This window comes from Musca vetustissima, unplaced genomic scaffold (assembly GCF_032173495.1).
Source record: "Musca vetustissima isolate MV318-11 ecotype Yass unplaced genomic scaffold, APGP_CSIRO_Mvet_v1 utg22059, whole genome shotgun sequence".
Classification (NCBI taxonomy): domain Eukaryota; kingdom Metazoa; phylum Arthropoda; class Insecta; order Diptera; family Muscidae; genus Musca; species Musca vetustissima.
The window spans coordinates 224,323-247,138 of record NW_026880791.1 but is presented as its reverse complement, the minus strand read 5'-3'; the positions used below and the strand labels follow the sequence as shown (position 1 = coordinate 247,138).

Here is a 22,816-nt window from a genome sequence, read left to right as displayed (position 1 = left end):
AAACAAAAATTAACTCTCTTTCCGCTGAATCGATGAAGGTAGAGCTGCCTGCCTGTTGGGTTGTTATTACCCGAGAGTTGTGTGGCTCATTTAGTCTAAATTTATACGTTCGCCGGTTAACAATTTATTTCGTTTTGTTACGTTTAAGGAAATCTATTTTGTTGTAGTGTTTTTTGTTTTATTTTTTCTTCATTTTTTTAATTTAACAAAAATATACCGGTAAGAAAACATTCTCCCAAAAAAATGAAGAATGGATGAGAAGTGAATGGAATATAAAGAAAAATCGTAAATGAAACGAAATGACATGAGAAGAAGTTAGAAAAGAATCAAAGAGAAAGAACGAAAAAAAATTAAATGATCGAACGAACATTTGATGATTACTTAGTTGATGGTGTTGTTGTGTTTTTCTGTTTTTGACTTCTTGTTTCATCAGCTGTGTCACCTGCCATATAGACTTGACATTACTTTTCATTTACTGGCATACAAACATTTATACATACATTCGTATGTACATATGTACATGCATACCTACCGACTTAGATACTTGTTGGGTACTTACGATACAACACACATTCACTTGTTGTTGGTGTTGTTTTTGTTGAATTCATTTCTTTGATAAGATTACAAAATTTGTGTTGTGTTTTGCTTTTGTTTGTTCATTATATTATTTTTTTCTTCCTCTGTACCACAGAAGTATCTCTGATCATTTTTTTCGGCATTCCTCTGTGCGTTTTTTTTTTTTGTTCGTTTCACTGGAATTTTAAAAATAAAATGTATAATTTGATTGTTGGTTGTTAACATGTTTTGGAAATAGTTTTTTTAACCTTTGTTTTTATCTCTTCCTGTATTTCCAGTTCGCAAAATGGACACACAACTTGTGTGGGCCCGTGATCCCGTCGAGGGCTATATACAGTGCCGAATATCAGAAATTGGTGCGAAAGATTTTGAAGTGACACCACTCGATCGTAAATATCCCAAACGATCATGTCACATGGATGATATATTTTCGTCGTGCGATGGACCACAGGATCATGATGATAATTGTAAGTACACATTTTTTAGCTGTTTAAGTTTGAAAATTTATTTGATTTTTCGAAATATTTTATTTAATCTTTCTTCCATGGAAACAAAAATTAATTGTGACTCATCTAATATTGTAAACAAATTAGGTGATTAATTTGAATACTTAACATTTTGAAGTGATAAAAGAAAATACAGTTCCCGCCGCTGTACTGCGATTTGTGTGGATACAAATTATAGAAATTATGGATATTAGATATAAAATAAAATTCATAAAATGTAAAATCCGTGTCATGTTCAGCCGGCCTGTAGAACAAACTCGAAAAAAACACAAAAAATATCAACTACAAATTATTATCTATTTATCACCGAAAATTATAGGCGTTGTCCTAGACCATAACTGGAACTTCACAGCTATCAGCGCGACATTACCGCACTCTAATGTGGTAATAGGTTACTAAATAATATCTGAATTCGTAGACACCTGTAAATATTATGTAATATAATTGGTATCACTTTAAAGATCAACCACTCCTCTTTGGAAATACTATCGACTTATCACAAAACTTCACACAAAGGTCGGGATTCATTTGACCCGCTAAATATTGACCGATCTTTATCATAACAGTAATGCAAATGATTTGACCCGATCGCCTTCTCCATGTAAAATTTCGCGATGTTCGGAAATTTCGGTGAGAAAATCCGACTAAAACTTAAAAAATACCGAAAATGAGGTGGGACATTTTATATGAAGGCATCTATATTATAATAGTTCGGTAAAAATATTTCTCACTGTCCAAAAACCCAATGAGAGCCACCTATGTTTGGCAAATGAAGCTTACATCTTCAACCTATATCCTTGATCATTTTCGGCATATGTACATCAGTTTCCAATGTACAGCCCTTTCGGTTGCCCGACTATAACCTACCTAAACATGGGCGAATATATCGGTCCACTAAATATTCCAGCAGTATTAGCAATGTGTATACATAACCTTAAAGCATTACCTTTAATATTGCGATCTCTATCGTAATTTTAACAGACATAGCTTGCTTTTGAAACACCTTAGCGGATACTTTTTACATCATCCGTTTTATCCAAAAAATAGGTTTAAACTTGTGTTTCTTTCAGAAAAAAACTGTTTTAGACAATTTGGAGTCGATTTAAAAAGGTCGTCCTTTAACATCAATGCTAATGAAGGTAAATACAATTGGATAGATCAACAATGTGCCTTATTGGTTTCTAGACCCCAAGTGCCTTTAGAAAAAATCCGTTACGGAATATTTAAAATCGATTTAAAAATTACTCTCGATGTGATTTGGTACAAGCTTTGTATATCGTAAGATTTCCTACAAACCTTAGATCGAATGTGAAACTGGGACCCATCTTCAGGCGATGGAAACTATCGGTTCAAATCTACCCATACCTTTCCCACAAAGCGGCAACATTTTCTAAAATAGTATGTAAATATTTTTAACAGACATATATTAAGTCTGAAAATGAAATCCATCGGTATTTAAAACCGCAAAAAATGGTAAACATTTTAATAATCATAATAAGTTGGAATATGTGATATATCGGTCAAATACTTCTCATACCCTTCCCAAAAAATGGTCAACATTTTTATATGCTCAGCCACATGGCTAAAACAAAATATTTGTTTTAGACCCATTGATTCTTTGGACCAAATCCGGTTTTGAGACAATTTGAAGTCGTTTTTCACATGTCCGCCCCTCCGTTTGTCTGTCTAGCCGCCTGGTGCGCACAATAACTCTCGAATAGAGTAATCGATTTCATTTAAAGTTTGCAAATGGTTATTCTAACATAGATCGAGTTCTCCCCCACAAAATGGTCAAAATTTTGCTGAAAACTTACTTTTTAATATGACGTGAACGGGCTAAACTAAACTTTGCAGAGCCTAATATTTTAAACATGACTGTATAAAATTGAAAGATGGGACCTATCGAACCACTTCTTCTAGTACCTCCCCCACAAAGGGTAACAATTATAAAAACTTGTACATCTCATATGAAGCGAACCGAACATCAAATGTTATCGGAACTTTGCACAACGTAATATTTTTACCTTACTTAGATTATGTCCGAAGATGGGTCTACTCCTTCTCCCCACACTGCCATTTTTTAATTTGTTATTCCAATACAAATGGTGTGGAATATCCGATTTGATGCTAAATATGCATATTATAATATTTATTTCAAACCTAATTCGATTTGGAAAATGTGAGCCACCGGTCCACTGCTTCGGGTTGCTCCCCCACAAAATTATCAAAATGTTACTGAAAATTAATTTTATAATATCATGCGGATAGTCCGATTTAAACTAAACTTTGTACAATCGAATATTTTACCCATGCCTGTATAATGTTGGAAGGTGGGACTATCGACCTACTCCTTCTAGTACCTCCCCGACAAAGGTAAACATTTTGAAAATTTGTAAATCTATATACCAATTTCAGGCTTAAATATCGAACCCGTTGACCCACTCCTAGTACTTTTCCCAGCTTTGATCCAAACTTTGCAAATCGAAATATTTAGACATTCTGTAGAAGACTTTTAGAAGGTCTTTTTGATACGAATCGTGCAGTTATGAATAATCTGTGATATAGAAACAGTAGCAGGACTTCAACAGAACACATCATGTAAGACGATGAATTAATAAGGCGACCTCTAAATATTATATATATATATATATATATATAAGATAAGATGACTTCTAAAATTCTCTCTAGTTACAAATTTTTTTCGAGACATAAGTGAAAATTCTTTAAAAATCCGACATTTATGGGTCTGATGTAAGATCAACGAAATGTCGTAGGAATTCGGTCATCCTTTTGTCAAGATGTTCCATGAAAGTTAATTTTGAGTCTATCCCTTTCCAGGGTATTTCGATTCTGTCCACATTCTTTCACTTATATTATATTTAATTAAATTGTTTCCACCAAATATCGAAATTGTGATGATAACATTGGGAAGGTATCCCAATTCAAATAGTCCATAACATTTGGTTTATAAGTTGTATATCAAATTATTTGCATAAGGATAAGAAATACTTATGTAAAGTAATACATGGTATGTCCTTTTGACTTAATGCCTTCTTTCGTAAAACACACACCTATCTCCTTTTTTGGCAATCTTTTCAAAGTCGTTACCATACTTCGGTTAGGTCTTAACATTATCTGCACACAACAAATAAACTCGAAATTTGTTTATTATGGACTCGACTTGATCTACCATGAACCATATTTTCCCTACTCCAAACTAAGCAGAATATGCGTCGTCAGTTAGTCAGTTTTGCATGCCGACTGAAAGTTTGACCGATATGCTGCAATGATTTGTAACAATGGCAAACAAACTTTGTTAGATGTAGCCATGCTCGAAAGCATAATGTGAATGCATGTTTACTTCCACAGGCAGGCGGACTGACAGACAAACTGGCATGTTTATTTTTTTGTACACGTTTTAAAAAAGTTTAATGTGGTGGTGGTAGTGGCCGGATAATCATGTTTGACTTTAGGTGTTTTTTTAGTCGTTTTTCCTCCAGCCCCATTTCCTTTAATCACTTTTCTATTGTCAATTTTTTCTGATGATCATCATTGTTGTTGTGGTGGTTTTACAACAACAATGCAATTGTTGTGTGGCATGGTGATATTTGTTGGTAGTTTAGTTAGTTTTTCCATTTCATTTTAATATGACTCCATATTTCATTTCAATAATGTGTTGTTGCTATTTAATAGTTGCTGTTGTTGTTGTGGAGCAGTTACATTCATAGATTTTTGCCAGCTTTCTTTCAGTTCATCCATTCCATTTATGTCAGTTAGTCAGTCAGTCAGAGTCATTGGTTATTCATGTTTTCTGTTGTGGAAAATTATGATAATTTCGTGTTATTATGCACGATTTATACGTTTAGTTTTAAACTACTTCGCTCTTTTTTTCTTTGTTTCTTGTTTTTTTATGGATACATTTATTATATCTTCATCTCATTTGGGTATTTTTGTTGCTGCTGCTGCCGCTGGATGCGGGTAATGTAAATGTGGCTTCAAGATGTCATGCAAATTTTTGTAACATTTTTTGTGTGTTTTTAATGACGATCGTTTGAAAATGAAATCGCATTCAAAATTCAGATTGATTAGAAATTATTTTATGACAAAGCTAATTGGAAATTGTTTTGGTTGGGGCACGTTTTAAGGAAAGTTAAATTTATGATTCCCTCTAACAATTGTTATCAATTAAGAGGGAGGGAAGTAGGGTTTTATTATTAAAGCTCATTAAATGAAATGGAAAGTTGATTAGTGAAGTACATAAAATGTTTATAAGAATATACAACAGCTGTTTATAAGGAGTGCAGGGAAAATTTTGAAAATATCTAGAATGTTATTCTTGCTATAAATGACATTTAAGATGACTTATAAATATAGAATACCTCCTGAAAACCTCTGTTTAAAGACTTCAAAATATGGAAGACCTCCATTAGGTCATCTGTATGATAAGATATCTCAAAGATCTTAAGTTTAAGACTTGTAGAATGTCTTCTGTCTATAGATTATCTGCTGCAGAGCTTTCATAGAAGACATCTAGATGGTCTTTTATCTTTAAATAAAGACCTCAGAAATGTGTTTCATCTATAGAATACAAGTCATATTAGCTGAGCAAAACATATGACAATATAGTAAAGGACTTCGAGAAAGTTTCTCTAGCTATAAAATACACATTGGAAGACATCAAAAATAGAATACCTTCACACAATTTTCAATGGAAGACTTCTAGAAACTATCGAGATATGAACATCTTCTACCGATAGATTATGTATCAGATTTTTTTTTTTAAGACGTGATTAGCGACATTTTGGAAATTAAATATCCTCTGTTACAGAAGATCTCCAAGCACTTGAAAAGCTGTATAAAGTTTAGCACATGTAGAAACTCTATAGAAGATTTATATAATATCTCCTGTCTGTAGACGACCTGTAACGAACCATACATAGAAGACATGCGGAAAGTCTTTAATTAAGATAGATATTCCAGCTATGGACTAATTGTTAAGGGACTTCCGTCTATACGTCTTCTAGCTCTAACAAAATATGCTTAAAAATCTCAGTATAAAGTTCTTATACAGTATTTTTCGGTTAATTGCACATAAAAATTTGCACAAATTTTCGTTCAATTAACTGAGGAACCAATTATCCGAACCCGCTTAATTAAATAGTTTGTTCAAATACAGTAATCACGTATAATTGGAACTACTAATGATTTAAAAAAATCCAACGTCAAATACAAATTACGCTTTGTCGAAGTTTTTCCTTAGCAATAAACATAGTCTTTTCACAAATTATGTCAAATATGTATGTAAAAAAATTGCAGATTATTTTTCAATTATTATTGTGCAATTAACCGGTGAAAAGTGAAAGGAAATTTTTTTTATGACATGAATTTTGAACCAATTAAGCGGGAAAATCAATTAAGAGGGTTTCATTATCCGAGAAAATGTACATGTATTTTCCTATGAAATATTTTTTGCACCATCATGTGGTTCAATTAAGCGTGGAAACCAATTAACCGTAGGATCAATTAACCGAAAAATACTGTATATAATTAGAAATACCTCAGTCGAGGTTGCCGACAAATGTACACCCCCAGTACATGGTTTGCGGAGAACTGCGGAATTTCACATAGATGCTATGAATCGCTTTATATGAAGTATATGTTTTTATCAAATAGTTGACAATCTGTAGATAGGTACCGGAAGAGGTTGCTCTTTCATAGGATATGACATTTTCTCAGTTTTAAAAATAAAATTTCCGCAAAAAAAAAATTATTTCGGAGAAGACCCCCTGGGATACCACCACCCTCTGTGAACATCCCTTGCTCTGATAGGCATTAAAATATTATTAAAAAATACACATATGATGATCTGATATTCCTTATAAAAAGGCTCTGATAGCAGTCCACGTTTAAAGCTCTGATAGCTCATATTAAAAACACCCTAAAATATTCTTTAAAAAAATTAACGTTTATGGTTCTAAAAATCCTTTTAGGGTATTCATTTTTTTAATCCACGCTTATGTTTCTAAAAATCCGTTAATAGTCTTTAACTATTTTTTAATTCATGCTAATGGTTCTAGCAATCCTTTAATAGCCGTAAAACATATTTTTTAATTCGTGCTAATGGCTCTAAAAATCTTTTAATAGCCTTACAACTTTTTTTTAATGGCCATAAAAATCTGTCAATAGCCTTGAAAATTATTCTTCAAAAAATTCACGGTTACAGGTCTAATAGTCCTTAAAAAATATCCTTTAAAAGTCCACGCTTATAGGTCCGATAGACTTAAAAAAGTATTCTTAAAAAAATTACGCTTATAGGTCTTATATACCTTGAAAAATAGTCTTCCAAATATCCACGTTTATGGGTCTAATAATAGTCCTTGAAAAATATTGTTTAAAAAATGCACGCTTATGGGCCCGATAGTCCTTGAAAAATATATATTTTTAAAATTCACACTCCACGCTTAAAAAATCCATGTCTTGGTGTAGTCTTTGAATAAATATTGTTTAAAACATCCACTTCTTGGTGTAGCCTTCGAAAAAATATTGTTCAGAAAATCCACGCCTTGGGGTAGTCTCTGAAAAAATATTCTGCAAAAAAATCCGCGCCTTGCATAGTCCTTGAAAAATGTTCTTTAAAAAATCCACGCTTATGGGAGTGATAATTTTTGAAAATTATTTTTTTAAAAAAATCACATTTAAGACTTCGATAGTCTTTTAAAATTATTCTTTTAAAAATCCACGCTTAGGGTTCTGATAGTCTTCAAAAACATTATTTAAAAAATCCCCGCTTATGGATCTGATAATCCCTAAAAACGTTTATGGGTATGATTGTCTTCAAAAAATACTCTTTAAATAATCCAAGCTTTAAAGAAATCAGAAAGTTTTCTGTCTATAGAAAATTTTTTCGATTTGCCTTAGCGACATTCTGTTCGTTCACTTTCTCGCTTTGTCTTCAATTATCCATTAAAACCCCCTGCCGAACCCGCTCTCAAGACTTAAATTATAATTTATGCAAATACTGATAAACAATTTTTTTTGAAATCGTTCTTGCAATTTATGAAAATGTCAAATAATAACGATGTGCATTTTACCCGTCAGACTACAACCATACACATATTTCATTTATATGGGGTCGTAACGACATACTCACATTTCTATAATAATAAAAATAACGAAACAAATTTAAGGCAAATTTGTTATAAAAATAAATTGGGTTAAATATCTAAACGATGTGACTATATTTGTGTGGCGGGTTGTCGTCTGTTGCTGACTGGCATTCTGATGGTAGTAGACGTAGTCAAATTATTTTCTTACAATAAAAACAAAATGTAAATAAATAAAAATAATGTTATGTAGATCACGTTTTGGTTTATATCCATTTTTGACGATTTCTTCCCAGTCATTTGGTTTCATTTTTTTATTATTTTCTATTTTCATTTCGTTTGTTGACTTCAGCCCAGCCAGTAGCAATGGTAACTGACTGACGGACTAAGTGACTAACTGCCTTAAATGCGGCAAATGCGGTGATTTTTAGGGCAAAGCTAGAAAACAAAGTCAATGAATTCTTAATGAACAATTTGTTGTATTTGTTGGATTTCTTCATCGTCATTCAGCTCGATTTGGTTCTTCCTTCCTCTTCTTGTTGACTTCACTATAGAAATGTCACGTTTTTTTTTTTTTTGTTCACTCCTCTCTTCTAGAAACAGCATGCATTTGCATTGTCAATGAAGACGACATCATCGTAGTTGTCGTCTTGAGTGGAGTTGTCGTAGAGTGGAGTGGAGATATTCATTGTTAAGGTTTTCGGTGTGGTTATTATACTCCAGGCAAGCCATGTAGAAGTGACACATAAATGTACAAACATAGAAATATCATTGTTTTCTTACAGATTTTTTAAAACAAAAAATACGACTACTCCACTTTTACTATTATGGTTAACAAATAGAAATTGAATGAAATTGATAAATAAAGAAAGGCCGAAATGAAATGCCAAAATGAATTGCTGCTTATGCATAATCAGCAGATTATGATCGGTTATGGTCTCTTGTTTTTTTTTTTTTTTTTTTTTAATGCATGTGGAATATATTTTAAAATGGTAATATTTTTTTTAAAGAGTGAGATTTAAAAAAAAAATATTTTTTATTTTATTTGGATGGTCCTTGAAAACAAATTCTGATAGTCCTGGAAAAATATTCTTAAAAAATCTAAGCTTATAGCTCTGACTGTCCACGCTTATGGCACTGATAGTCCTATAAAATTGTTCTTTAAAAAATCCACGCTTATGGCACTGATAGTCCTATAAAATTGTTCTTTAAAAATCCACGTTTATAGCCCTGCTAGTCCTGGGAAAAGGTTCATCAAAAACTCCACGCTTATTGTCATTAAAAAATATTATTTAAAAAATCCACGCCTCTACCTCGAATAGTCCTCAGAAAATAGTATTTATTAAATCCCCACTTCAGGACTTGAATAGTCCTCAAACAATATTATTTATAAAATCCAGGCTTATACCTCGTATAGTCTTAAAAAATATTATTTTTAAAATCCACGCCTTACCTCAAATAATTCTTAAAATGACAGTATTGGTAGTCCATAGAATTTATTAAAACATTAAAAAAATGCTTATATTTTCAATCCGTTATAAAAATTATATTTAAAATAATTATGTTATTAATTTTCAATACTTTTTTATTTTCTTTATTTCAGGTGAATTGATGCTGCTAAACGAAGCCACATTTTTGGATAATTTAAAGACAAGATATTACAAGGACAAAATCTATGTAAGTACCCAGAATTTGAATACAAAATATATTTGTTAACTAAATACATTTTTTCTACTATTTGCAGACATATGTGGCCAATATTTTAATAGCCATAAATCCCTATCGTGAAATTACAGATCTCTATGCACCTGCAACAATTAAAAAATATAATGGACGTTCCTTGGGTGAATTGCCACCTCATGTTTTTGCCATAGGTAGAGGGAAAGAAATCGAAATTTTTATTTCGATATTAATTCATTTTTCTTCTTATTTTTTAGCCGATAAAGCTATACGCGATATGCGCGTATACAAAGAATCCCAATCGATAATTGTATCTGGTGAATCGGGAGCTGGTAAAACAGAATCAACAAAATATTTATTGAAATATTTGTGTCACTCGCATGACAGTGCCGGGCCCATAGAGCAAAAAATCCTGGATGGTATGTGTGAACAAATTGTATTTATTTAAGAAATTTTAACAATCCTTTCCTTCCTTCCTTTTCTTCTAATTGTTTTTAGCTAATCCCGTCCTGGAAGCCTTCGGTAATGCCAAAACAACACGCAACAACAATTCATCACGTTTTGGTAAATTCATTGAAGTTCACTACGATGCTAAATGTCAAGTGGTCGGCGGTTATATTTCCCATTATCTGTTGGAGAAAAGTCGCATTTGTTCGCAAAGTGCCGAAGAACGTAACTATCATGTTTTCTATATGCTATTGGCTGGAGCGCCGCAACAATTGCGTGATAAATTAAACTTAGGCAAACCAGATGATTATCGGGTAAGTAGTTGTAGAGTAGTCGAAAGCAATGTGAGTTAGGTGAAGTTGTCGGAACCACCTCAACCATATTTATCTGCTTATGTCGTCTGTTGGTCTTTCCTCTAAATAATTATTTAATATGTTATCTCAGTTGTTGTTGTTTTGTTCGTTCTTTCAATATCTTCTCCCGTGATTATATGTTTGCATTTTTTACGTCATTAGTCAGTTGTTTCGGGTGTTGGTATGGGAGGTAGAATTTACAAATTGTTTGATTATCACAAAAAAGGAGATTGAGAATTTAAGATAAGACGGAATGATATTTTCTTCTTATTAGATAATTATTTATTTTCAAGAAAATAGATTAGAGTCTGAATTCATTTTTTTAAATATGTTTCTTGGCCCATTGTTGACTTTGTGTAATTAACACCTGTCAGGCTGTAAGAAAATTGGAGCACGATAATTTTATCAAATAGATGAATGTGACTTTTAATGTCAAATAAGATATAAGTGACCTTAAATGATAGTAAATCTAATATATGAGGAAAATAAATGTTAAAGACAACTTAACATCTAGGTTGAAATATTCTAGGTGATCTATTTCCCATTCACTTCCTGCAATTATTTGAAGTGAAATCCAAAAGTGTACCTCTGGCAACACTTGAAAAATATCCTTTAAAAACCCACCATTTGTTACTAAGATAATTCAACGATTATGGTTCTTCGATTGTACCTCTAAAACTTTAGGAATTTTTTTCTTTAAGAATCCTCAATTAAAACGCTGATAGTTCTTAAAATATATATGCTTTAAAAAATTCACCATTGTTCTTTGATAGTCCTTGCAAAAATATTCATTAAAAAATTCAACATTGTAGCTCTCATAGTCCTTGCAAAAATATTCTTTAAAAAATCCACAATTGTGGCTCAGACCGGTTTTGAAAATTATTCGTGAGAAAGCCATGCTTCCAGCTCTGATGCTCCTTAAATATAATTCTTTAAAAAAATAGGCTTATTATTCTAGCTCTTATAGAATCTCTTATAGTCTTTGAAAAATATGCTTAAATAAATCTACGATTATTGATGTAATAGTTCACGAAAATATTCTTAAAAATCCACGCTTATAGCTGCGATAGTCCTCCAGAAATGACTTTTTAAAAATTCACTTCTATCGCTCGATAGTCCTTGAAAAAATATTATTTTGAAATCCACTCCTATAGCTCAGATAGTCATTGAAAAATAATTTTTAAAAAATTCCTGAAATGTTTTTATTTAAAAATCCTTACTTATTGCTCCGATAGTCCTACAAAATGACACTTTAAAAATCCACTTTTTAAGCTTTCATACTCCGTGGAAAAATCGACTCTAATAGCCCTGATACTTTTTCCAAAACCACTCTTATAGCCCTGGTATTCCTTCAAAAATTTTTTCTTTAAAAATCGGCACTTACAGATCTTAAAGTCCTTGAAAAAATATTCATTAAATATCCTCGCTTGTAGATCTGAAAGTCCTTGAAAAAATATTCATTAAATATCCTCGCTTGTAGATCTGAAAGTCCTTGAAAAAATATTCATTAAATATCCTCGCTTGTAGATCTAAAATTCTTTGAAAAATTATTCTTTAAAATTCCACGCTTATAGCCCTGATATGCCTTCAAAAAATATTCTTTAAAATTCCACGCTTATAGCCCTGATATTCCTTCAAAAAATATTCTTTAAAAATCCACGCTTATAGCCCTGATATTCCTTCAAAAAATATTCTTTAAAAATCCACGCTTATAGCCTTGATATTCCTTAAAAAAATATTCTTTAAAAATCCACGCTTATAGACCAGATAGTCCTTGAACATGTATTGTTTAAAAATCCACGCGTATAGCCCGGATATACCTTGAAAAATTATTCTTTAATAATCGACGTTATTGCTTTGTCAGTCCTTTAAAAGTTATTATTTAAAAATCAACGCTTATAGCCCATTAAGTCCTTGAAAAATTATTCCTTAAAAATCCACGTTTATAGCCATGACAGTGCTTGAAAAATTATTCTTTAAAAATCCACGTTTATAGCCATGAAAGTTCTTTAAAAATCCACGCTTATAGCCAGATAGTTCTTGAAAAATTATTCTTTAAAAATCCACGCTTATAGCCCAGATAGTCTTTAAAAATTTATTCTTTAAAAATCCGCTCTTATAGCCCAGATAGTCCGTAAAAAAATATTCATTTAAAATCCACGCTTATAGCCCTGATATTCCTTCTTCTTTAAAAATCCGCCCTTATAGCTCTGTAATTATTATTATTTATTTTTATTTTTTTTTTTTTTTTTTTTAAATACACTCTTATTGATTCAGTCCTTAACAATATTTATTTAGAAACCTCCATTCGCCTTCGATAGTCCTATAAATTATTTAATTCTGAATTTGTGCTTCCAATTGATTAATAAAACCTCTCTGTTTTATATATTCTTTATTTATTATTTTTTAATTTGCTCTTCTATTTTTATATATTTCAGTACCTCTCCGGCTGCACACAGTATTTTGCCAATGGCAAGACCGAGCAGCTAATACCTTCAACACAAAAATCAGCTTCACATCTCAAAAATGGACCTCTGAAGGATCCCATTATTGATGATTATAATCATTTTCAAAATTTGGATAAAGCACTAGGGCGTCTTGGTTTGAGTGAAGTACAAAAATTGGAGATTTATTCGTTGGTTGCAGCTGTATTGCATTTGGGCAATATCTCATTTGAAGAGATACCCGATGATGTACGAGGTGGTTGTCAGGTTTCACAATCGTCAGAAAAATCTCTGACTACAACATGTCGCCTTTTGGGTGTCGATCCCGATGAATTGAGGCAGGCATTGGTTTCACGTGTTATGCAAAGTAAAGGTGGCGGTTTCAAGGGAACAGTAATTATGTAAGTTCAGGTTAATAAGTTGTATTATATATTTTGAAATTAATGTTATTTTTTTATTTTGCCAGGGTCCCCCTAAAAATCTATGAAGCCTCAAATGCCCGTGATGCCCTAGCCAAGGCCATTTACAGCCGCCTATTCGATCGCATTGTGGCTTTGATCAATCAAAGCATACCATTCCAGGCGTCCAATTTCTATATCGGTGTTTTGGATATTGCCGGTTTTGAATATTTCACTGTTAACTCCTTCGAACAGTTTTGCATTAATTACTGTAATGAAAAGCTGCAAAAGTTCTTCAACGATAATATTTTGAAAAATGAACAAGAATTGTATAAACGTGAAGGTCTTAATGTTCCTGAAATTACATTTACCGATAATCAAGATATTATAGATCTTATTGAAAATAAATCAAATGGTATCTTCACTTTACTGGATGAGGAAAGTAAACTGCCAAAACCTGCAGCAGTACATTTTACCACCGAAGTACACAAGGCATGGTCAAATCATTTCCGTTTAGGTCTGCCACGTTCATCGAGGCTTAAGGCTCATCGCACTTTACGCGATGAGGAAGGTTTCTTGGTGCGACATTTCGCCGGAGCTGTGTGTTATAACACGGAACAATTTATTGAAAAAAATAATGATGCTCTGCATGCATCACTGGAGGGTCTAGTGCAGGAATGTGAAAATCCTCTATTGAAATCATTGTTTTCCACGGGAACAACATCTGTTCGCGGCAAACTGAATTTCATTTCAGTCGGCTCAAAGTTTAAGACACAATTGGCTGAACTGATGGAGAAACTGGAAAAGAATGTAAGTACTTTTAAATAAAAAATATATTCCAAAGGGTTATAAATATTCCTGTATTTTTATAGGGTACCAATTTCATACGTTGTATCAAACCCAACAGCAAAATGATTGATCGTGAATTTGAAGGCGGCTTAGCCTTGGCACAACTAAAATGTTCCGGTACCATATCCGTATTGGAATTGATGGAACATGGTTATCCCTCACGTGTACCCTTCTCCGATCTCTATAATATGTATAAATCATTCTTGCCACCAGAATTAGCTAAACTGCCACCACGTACCTTCTGTGAGGCTATGTTGCAATCGCTGAATTTAAGTTCAAAAGATTTTAAATTCGGTATAACCAAGGTATTCTTCCGGCCTGGTAAATTTGTAGAATTTGATCGTATTATGAAATCAGATCCGGAAAATCTTTTGGCAATTGTTGCCAAAGTTAAGAAATGGTTAATACGCTCGCGGTGGGTAAAATCTACACTGGGTGCAGTGTGTGTAATTAAGTGTAAGTAAATGTGGAAAAAGAAAAATAAAATAAAATAATATTATTTTATTTCTTTTGTTATACAGTACGCAATCGTATTAAGTACCGCAACAAATGTGTTTTGGTCATCCAAAGCACGGTACGTGGTTTCTTGGCCCGCAAACATCATCGTCCCCGTTTCCAGGGTATTTCTAAAATCAATAAAATACGTACGAATGCCGAAAAGACAATTGAAATTGCTGGCGGTCTGAAAAATGGCCGTGAAGTTATTCTAAATGAAGTTGCTGAAATTGAACGACAGATTGATGAAAGTATACGCAAGATTAAGGTATGTGTGGGATATATGAAATTAATTTTTAATATAAAGAAATATAATTGGTTTATATATTTGTTTTTTAGGTGAACGAGAAAATTACACCTCGTGAAATTGATAGCATGTACACAAATATCATGGCTAATATGAATAAGATTACGGTGGATTTGAATACTAAACTGAAGGTATGTATTGTATTACTTGCTTACTTAGCATAAACAAGATTTCCAGGCGCGTCGGTCTTTTGCGCAATTCTTCCAATTTGATTGACCATGTTCGGCAATATTGTATTGCTTACTTAGACCATAGTAGCATCTGTTGGCCAACATTATTCTCCTTCGAATTTCAAAACTGATGGCATCAGTGGTGCCAACTTTATATTCCTTTATTGTTGGCACATATCGTCTTGTCTCCTTTTCTTGTGCACGGGACACAGAATTCTAGGGGTTAGGTTGGAGAAAAAGAAATCTATTAGGCCGGTCGTCGAAAATGTCGATAAAATCGGAGAAGAAATGATCGAAGTTGACCGGCATGTTAGCAGTCGTAACATCGCCCAGGAGCTAAAAATCGACCATAAAACTGTTTTAAACCATTTACACAAAACAATAAGTAGCTCGATGTTTAGGTGCCACACCAATTATCAGAGAAAAATATGATGGATCGAATTTCCATTTGCGAAGCCAAACGGAATGAGATAGACCCTTTTCTTAAACTGATGGTGACTGAAGATGAAATATGGATCACATACGATAACCCTGTGCGAAAACGATCGTGGTCAAAGAGCAGTGAAGCACCTCAAACGGTGGCCAAACCAGGACTAACGGCCAGGAATGCTATGCATTTGGTGGGACTGAAAGCGGGTTATTTATTATGAGTTGATTCCAAATGGCCAAACGCTAAATTCTGATCTTTACTGTCAACAACTGGACCGTTTCAAGATAGCAATTGACCAGAAAAGGCCAGATTTGGCAAACAAGAGACACACACATCTACAGTTAATGTTAAATACAGTCCTATAGTTCTTATATGCAAATAATGGATTTCTTTTTCCCCAACCTAATATATTACATTTTGGAGAATTCCGATATAGCTGGAATTCTGAAATGGAATTCAGTAATCATAATTACTATTGGAGTGTAGGATTGGGGTATGGATGTAGTTTTGGAAATTTGTACTTATGGGTATTAAATTTTATAAAATTTTGTATTATGTGAACCAATAGAGCTGGAACCCTTAAATTTGGAATGTATGAAATTTGGGAATATGAACAATGTTAAAAAAATTACCTATTTTAATCTTCCACCATATAGTATTTTATCTTCTGGAAGAAATGTTTTGAGGCTTGAACTATTAAAACCCTTAAATGAGGTGATTTCTTATTATGGGGACTATGTCATAACAATTAATTTTTGAAGAGTTTTTTATGAAAATTTTCACCCATTAAGAACTCGAAATGGAAAAATAGAATCACTTTGGACCATGGAAATACCTAATAAAAATCAAAATAGCCATTTTTCTTGGTATATCGATTTGTACTCACTAAGAATCTGGAATGCCAAAATATCTAAAATGGACGGGCACTGTATTGAACCTTTTTTGCAAGAACCCAAAATATCAAATATTATGTATAAGTGATTATTTATAGTCTTTTGAGTCGAGTTAATGATATATGTTTTGCAATGAAAAGGAAAGCCAGGAGAAGAACCTACATACACACCATTATGCGACACGTTTCGCCGTTGATGAAGCGGCTCATCAGTCATATTGGGCTATGAGGCTTTACAAAGGTCGTATGCTGATAACTTGTATTTACTCCGCCCTGATGCGAAACTTGCATATGCGAATTAAATTCCAATTTGTCAAAGTTCGACATTTGTCTTCATTCTAGGAACAGTCCTTTTCAAAGCAGATTTTTGTTGTAGCGATGGATAATTAATCCACACACCAACAATTGCTTCCATGGTATACACATGTTTTTGCGCTACCGTTTTTGGAAGTTAAGTGGTCTGGTAATATTTGTGTTGCTCCGAAGTTCGAGCCCTAGCCGTGCTCAGCTGAATTAATTTTTGTTATTTGAATTTTGCCTTGTATGGGCAGTGATCATTTGAAAGTAATTTTTACATATGCGGGCTATGTCAAAACCTGGATCTATATATAATTTTTTTCTAATAAGATATTTTACCTACCAAGAACCTGCAAAGCTTTTAAGCTTTATCGAACAACATTTACAAATTATTGGATTATCAAACGTACCTATCGCATAGATTAGATTTTTGTCATTGCGAATTTTGGTCTAAACAGACAAAATAAAACCAATTTAATAAAACGTAGTTTTTTGAAATATTTAAATTTTTGTTTGAAGAAAAAATATTGCAATTAAAAACAGTTATTAAAACAATCAGGACTTTATTTAATTTGTTCCTGCCAATTGTATGTATTTCATACAAATTGAAAACTACAACTCACGTGACAAGTTGAAAAGCAGTTCAGTCGTGAGGTTAAGTGTGTGTGTTTGTTCAGCAAAAACGTCATTAAGTTCTACCAGCAGAACTTTGTGTGCCTCCACCATGAGAAGGGCATTTATAATCAATCGGGACTTTTATATGGAGCCTATGCCTTGGTAGATTCTTATGGTATGAGAAACACATAAAATTTGTTGCATTTGTCCAGAGTCAAATTGTCTTCGCAAAATCCACTTTCCTGGAATCAACCAGCCAACGGATTATTGGCAAATTAGCATTGCTTGACTTATTCCCACATTATATAAACATTCCATGACTTGTATTTTGAGGTAGACCCATGAAAAACTGTTCAAAAATATGTTGTTCCTCCACAGAAACTGTGTAATATAATAAAAATAATTTATTATTTAGCCTTCGCATATCTACTATTAAAAAAACTAAACCTTTTGTTTTCCATAGGAACAACAACAGGCCGAAGAGCAGGAACGTTTGCGTAAAATACAGGAAGCTTTGGAGGCTGAACGTCGTGCCAAGGAGGAGGAAGAACGACGTTTACGCGAGGAAGAAGAAAATAAACGGCTGTAAGTTTAATATTAAAAATCCAACAATCTTTAATAAAAAAATTATTAAAAAATTCAATTACCTATTACAGTAAAGCTGAAATGGAGTCTCGTCGCAAGGCTGAAGAAGTGCAACGTGTCAAGCAAGAAGAAGAGGATCGCAGGGCAGCCTTGGCACTGCAGGCACAATTAGAAAAGGAAGCAATTGACGATGCTAAATATCGTCAACAATTGGAACAGGAACGACGTGATCATGAATTGGCATTACGTTTGGCCACCGAATCCAACGGGCAAGTTGAAGATAGTCCGCCAATGATAAGAAAGTAAGTACAAGATTTGCAATTCTAAAATTTTTAATGTAAATAGCTTTAATTGAAGCAAAATAATTATATGCAAAAACAAAATGCACCTGTGTTCTTGTCCTTTTGTACAAAATTTTTGTATTGGAGGAATTATTATTATTTAAAATATTTTTTTTTTTACTTTTATTAAACACACACAAAATTTTGTAATTTGTCCAGTTATTATTTTTTTTAAATATGTTATTTTGTATATTTTTATTTACATTGTTTTCTTCCTACGGCTGAATTCACCCTATTTTACACACCAACAAAATTCCAAATCAAACAAAAACAAACAAAATTCCACATTATGTACTATTTTGGTTTCTCTTTTTGCAACAGTGGTCAAACGGATATGTCGCCAGTGGGTCCAAATAAACTGATCAGGTATATACCACAAATAAGTAAAACAACAAAAACACCAACTTTTCTTTTGCCCCTTTATTGTGTGCTAACTACTGCTCCTCCTCTTTAAATTTAATCTAAGCAATATTAACAAATCGGTTATGAGCTACAAATTAAAAAAAAAACAAAATCTAATTAATTTTATTATTACTTTTTACTAATTTCTTCTCCACAATTTTGCCATCACCAACAACACCAAAACAAATAATAAATTAAAAACAAAAATAATATTTCTACTAAAACAAATAAAAGTTTTACAAGAGATGTTTCAGAATTGGCATCTCGCTATTTAAGACAGAAGTGAGTTCAGGTTCCTATATATATTTATTTGACTACTAAATCATTTAGATTTTTGGTAGAATTTTTCATAGATTTTTATTAAAATCATTACATATGAATTTTTTGTTTAAAATAGTATTTGTTTTCAATTTCAGCAATTTTAGTAGTCATAGTAGCATAACTAACATAAAATTTTGTAAAAATTTTACTTTTCATTATACTTTGTACATAAAAAATATTTGTTTTTAATGAAATTTTAATTTCTGTCAATGAATTTGTAAATTTATAAACAAGGTAGAGGATTTTTATTTTTCATTTGAACTCGCTGATAACATATTAATGCATTTTCATTTTTTGGTTTCATTTAATTTCAATATTTTTTATATTCATTACATATATTAATTAATTTATTTTGTATAATATTTATTTTTGACCATCAAAGATCTGAAAACGTTCGCGCTCAACAACAAGCTTTGGGAAAACAAAAATACGATCTATCCAAGTGGAAATATTCGGAACTGCGTGATGCAATTAACACGTCCTGTGATATTGAATTGCTTGAGGTAAGTCAAGTTTAATTTATTTTGAAATTAACCACTAAAATTGAAAATATTTAGTAAAATCCAAGAAGAAAAAAATTTTTTTCGCAAAATGCTTGCGTCACAATATAGAGTTTTTCAGTAACTCGAAACCAAATAAAATTTGTATAGCTCCAGCTTAATGCCTAATGAGGGTATATACACTTTTATATTATCTATACCAAGCCTAGATCAAGTAGAAAGATGGGGCCCATTAGTCCACTTCTTCTGGTACCTCCCCCACAAAGGATCAACATTTTCAATATTTACAAATGCAATATCAGGCGAATAGAATGTCGGATTTGAACCAAACTTTGCACAATCTATTATGTTTACCAAGCCTAAATCAAACTCTAAGATGGGACCTATTGGTGCACTCCTTCTGTACCTCCCCCACGAATGGTCAAAATGTGCAAAATGTATAAATCCAATAACAGTCGAATGGAATGTTCGATTGGAACCAAACTTTGATGGGACCCATTGGTTGTTCGATTGGTCACACAATGTTTACTCCGAGAAGACATTGCCCGAATTAGTTTCTAGTGTATACACGAGTTGCTAGATATAGAAAATATACTGAAATATGTACAGGGTCTACATATTCTAGTGCTGCTTATGATATCATCGTAATATGGATCAATTATCATAACGTTTTATTCAATATCGGAATATAGCTCCTCACAAAGTTAAAGGCCAGTGGTAGTTATGAAGGCTTATCATATATTAGGCTCTCTTCTAGCTATATTGTGAAGATTATAATATTGTCTATTTCCATTGGCTGCTACAACAGATCTTCTGGTCTAATGTAAGAGTAGGTATTGTATTCTGGGCAGATACATATTGGACAGATGTTACTTACTTAGCTGGCTTGCGACAGAACGTTTATTCCATAAGCCGAGCTTAAAAAAGATTTGCAGGTGCGTCGATCCTGTGCCCCATAGATCTTTCGGAGAATTTTTCTCTAAAAAAACCCAAGAGCTTCCTTATCTGCTTGCACAAGTATCCATGCTTCAGATCCACGGTAGTATCAGCGTCTTGTAGAGTGTGAATTTGGTCTGGCGAGTCGAGGCCTTGTTCTTGAATTACTTAATCAGACCATAGTAGCATCTGTTTTCAAGATCCATAGTTGGTCCGTGTCTACTGGACGTCTTGCGCGTTGATACCTTCAGCTTGCTCTTCTCGCCATTTTCTGCCAAACCATCTTTGGCAGACCCCTTCTCAATTTGTTCAAAGGTGGCTGTTACCGCTCTCTATGCTCGACTTATATCGATGTCATCGGCATAGGCGAGTAACATGTTGTTTGGTGTACAGAGTGCCATTTCTGTTCACATTTGCCCCTCGTATGACCTTTTCCAGCAGGATGTTAAACAGGTCACACTCCGAGAGGTCCTTTCCGACTTGAACTGCTGACCTTGTGCCAGTTAAAGTTATGCTATATAGACCTATTAATTCTGCAGGAATGTCGAACGCAGACATGACTCTAAACACCTCTGAACGGATAGGGCTGTCGATGGAAAGAAGACTTATTCCTCTATAGTTGGCACCAGGGAATCTGGAGACGAGGTTTTTTACTCTTATATTAACCAAAAATCCGCAGCTAAATTCATGTCTCGTTTCATGGCAGCTATAATTTCAATTAGTCGATAGCTATAATTCCAACTTCAAACTTAGCTTAAATATGAACGAAATCATTCGATGTGCAATGTTTGGATAAATTCCTTCTAAATCGACACATTATTGTCTGAAACAAATATTTTTTAAAAACCCAGTCGTACTAAAATTGCTAAACTGCTGTTGACATTAGATATTAAAATATTTCTAATATTTATAGGCTTGCCGTCAAGAATTCCATCGTCGCTTGAAGGTCTACCATGCATGGAAGGCAAAGAATCGTAAACGTACAACCATGGATGAAAACGAACGAGCACCAAAGAGTGTTATGGAAGCAGGTATATAATCGAATCTTATTTATAATGTTCTATGGAAATCAATTCAATTCTTTTTTTTTCCTCTCTCTATAATATAATAGCTTCTAAGGCCCCGCCATTGGTACAGCCTAAACAAGAAATTACAACTGCCCAGCATCGTTATTTCCGTATACCGTTTATGAGGGCCAATGCTCCGGAAAATAGTAAGAATATGCCTATGATTTAAATTAATTTTCAAATGATATATTTAATTTTATTTATCATTTTATAGCAAAACGTGGTCTATGGTATGCTCACTTTGATGGACAATGGATTGCCAGACAAATGGAATTACATGCAGATAAACCACCCATACTATTGACAGCAGGTTTGTGGAGAATTGCATTATTTAATTTTAAAATACTAGTTTAGTGAAATTCGAAGCAAACATATTTGATGCTTCTGCATTATCAATAGAAATAAAGCAGATATTTTTAAATTCAAGTACATACATTGGTCGTATGTTCATTAAAATATTTCGTTTATTTATTTATTTATTTATTTATTTTTTATTAACTCGCTTGGCGCCACCGTCCTTTTAAAAGAACATTAAAAATGAAATGAAAATCGATGAATTTCTATATTTCTTTTTTATTTTTGTATCACGTTATATACACTCCTAGCTCCATGCTAAAACTTTATTTTATTTGAAAATGTATTTATTTATTAAAAAATTTTTAAGTTTTAAAATTAAATTAAATTAAAAAAAATATATCTTTTTATTTTAAACCCTTTTAGGTATTGATGACATGCAAATGTGTGAACTTAGTTTAGAAGAGACCGGCCTAACCCGCAAACGTGGTGCGGAAATTCTGGAACATGAATTTAATCGTGAATGGGAAAAACATGGTGGCAAACCATATAAAAATTTAGGTGCTAAATAAATTTAATTAAAAACAAATATATATTTAAAATTATTATTTTTAGTGTATAATGAAAACAAACAAAAAAAATTAAGACACAAACATATTTCAAATTTATAATTTAAAATTATAAAATAATAAAACAAAAATTAAATAAAAACTATTTGCAAATATAACAGGAAATCTAAATTGATTATTAGAAAAAAAACAGAAACAAATTGCATAATAACGTAAATATTAAATAAAAATCCCAATGG

The 22,816-nt window shown here is 32.6% G+C and overlaps 1 protein-coding gene across 2 annotated transcripts; it reads left to right on the top strand.

Moving 5' to 3' along the window:
* The first annotated feature begins 845 nt into the window (after positions 1-845).
* Positions 846-22,581, top strand: LOC133326634 (myosin heavy chain 95F). 2 transcript variants are annotated; one of them, XM_061535265.1, is made up of 18 exons: positions 846-1,043; positions 9,789-9,862; positions 9,930-10,059; positions 10,123-10,284; positions 10,364-10,626; positions 13,104-13,510; positions 13,576-14,317; positions 14,380-14,812; positions 14,878-15,119; positions 15,191-15,289; positions 18,026-18,147; positions 18,219-18,449; positions 18,810-18,854; positions 19,594-19,714; positions 21,561-21,678; positions 21,759-21,860; positions 21,929-22,024; positions 22,435-22,581. In XM_061535265.1, exons 1-18 carry the CDS (start codon positions 863-865, stop codon positions 22,578-22,580), a joined length of 3,714 nt encoding a protein of 1,237 aa, XP_061391249.1. In that variant the 5' UTR covers positions 846-862; the 3' UTR covers position 22,581. The 2 variants fall into 2 exon arrangements, with proteins under 2 accessions (XP_061391249.1, XP_061391250.1); XM_061535266.1 differs by lacking the exon at positions 18,810-18,854.
* The last annotated feature ends 235 nt before the right edge of the window (positions 22,582-22,816 follow it).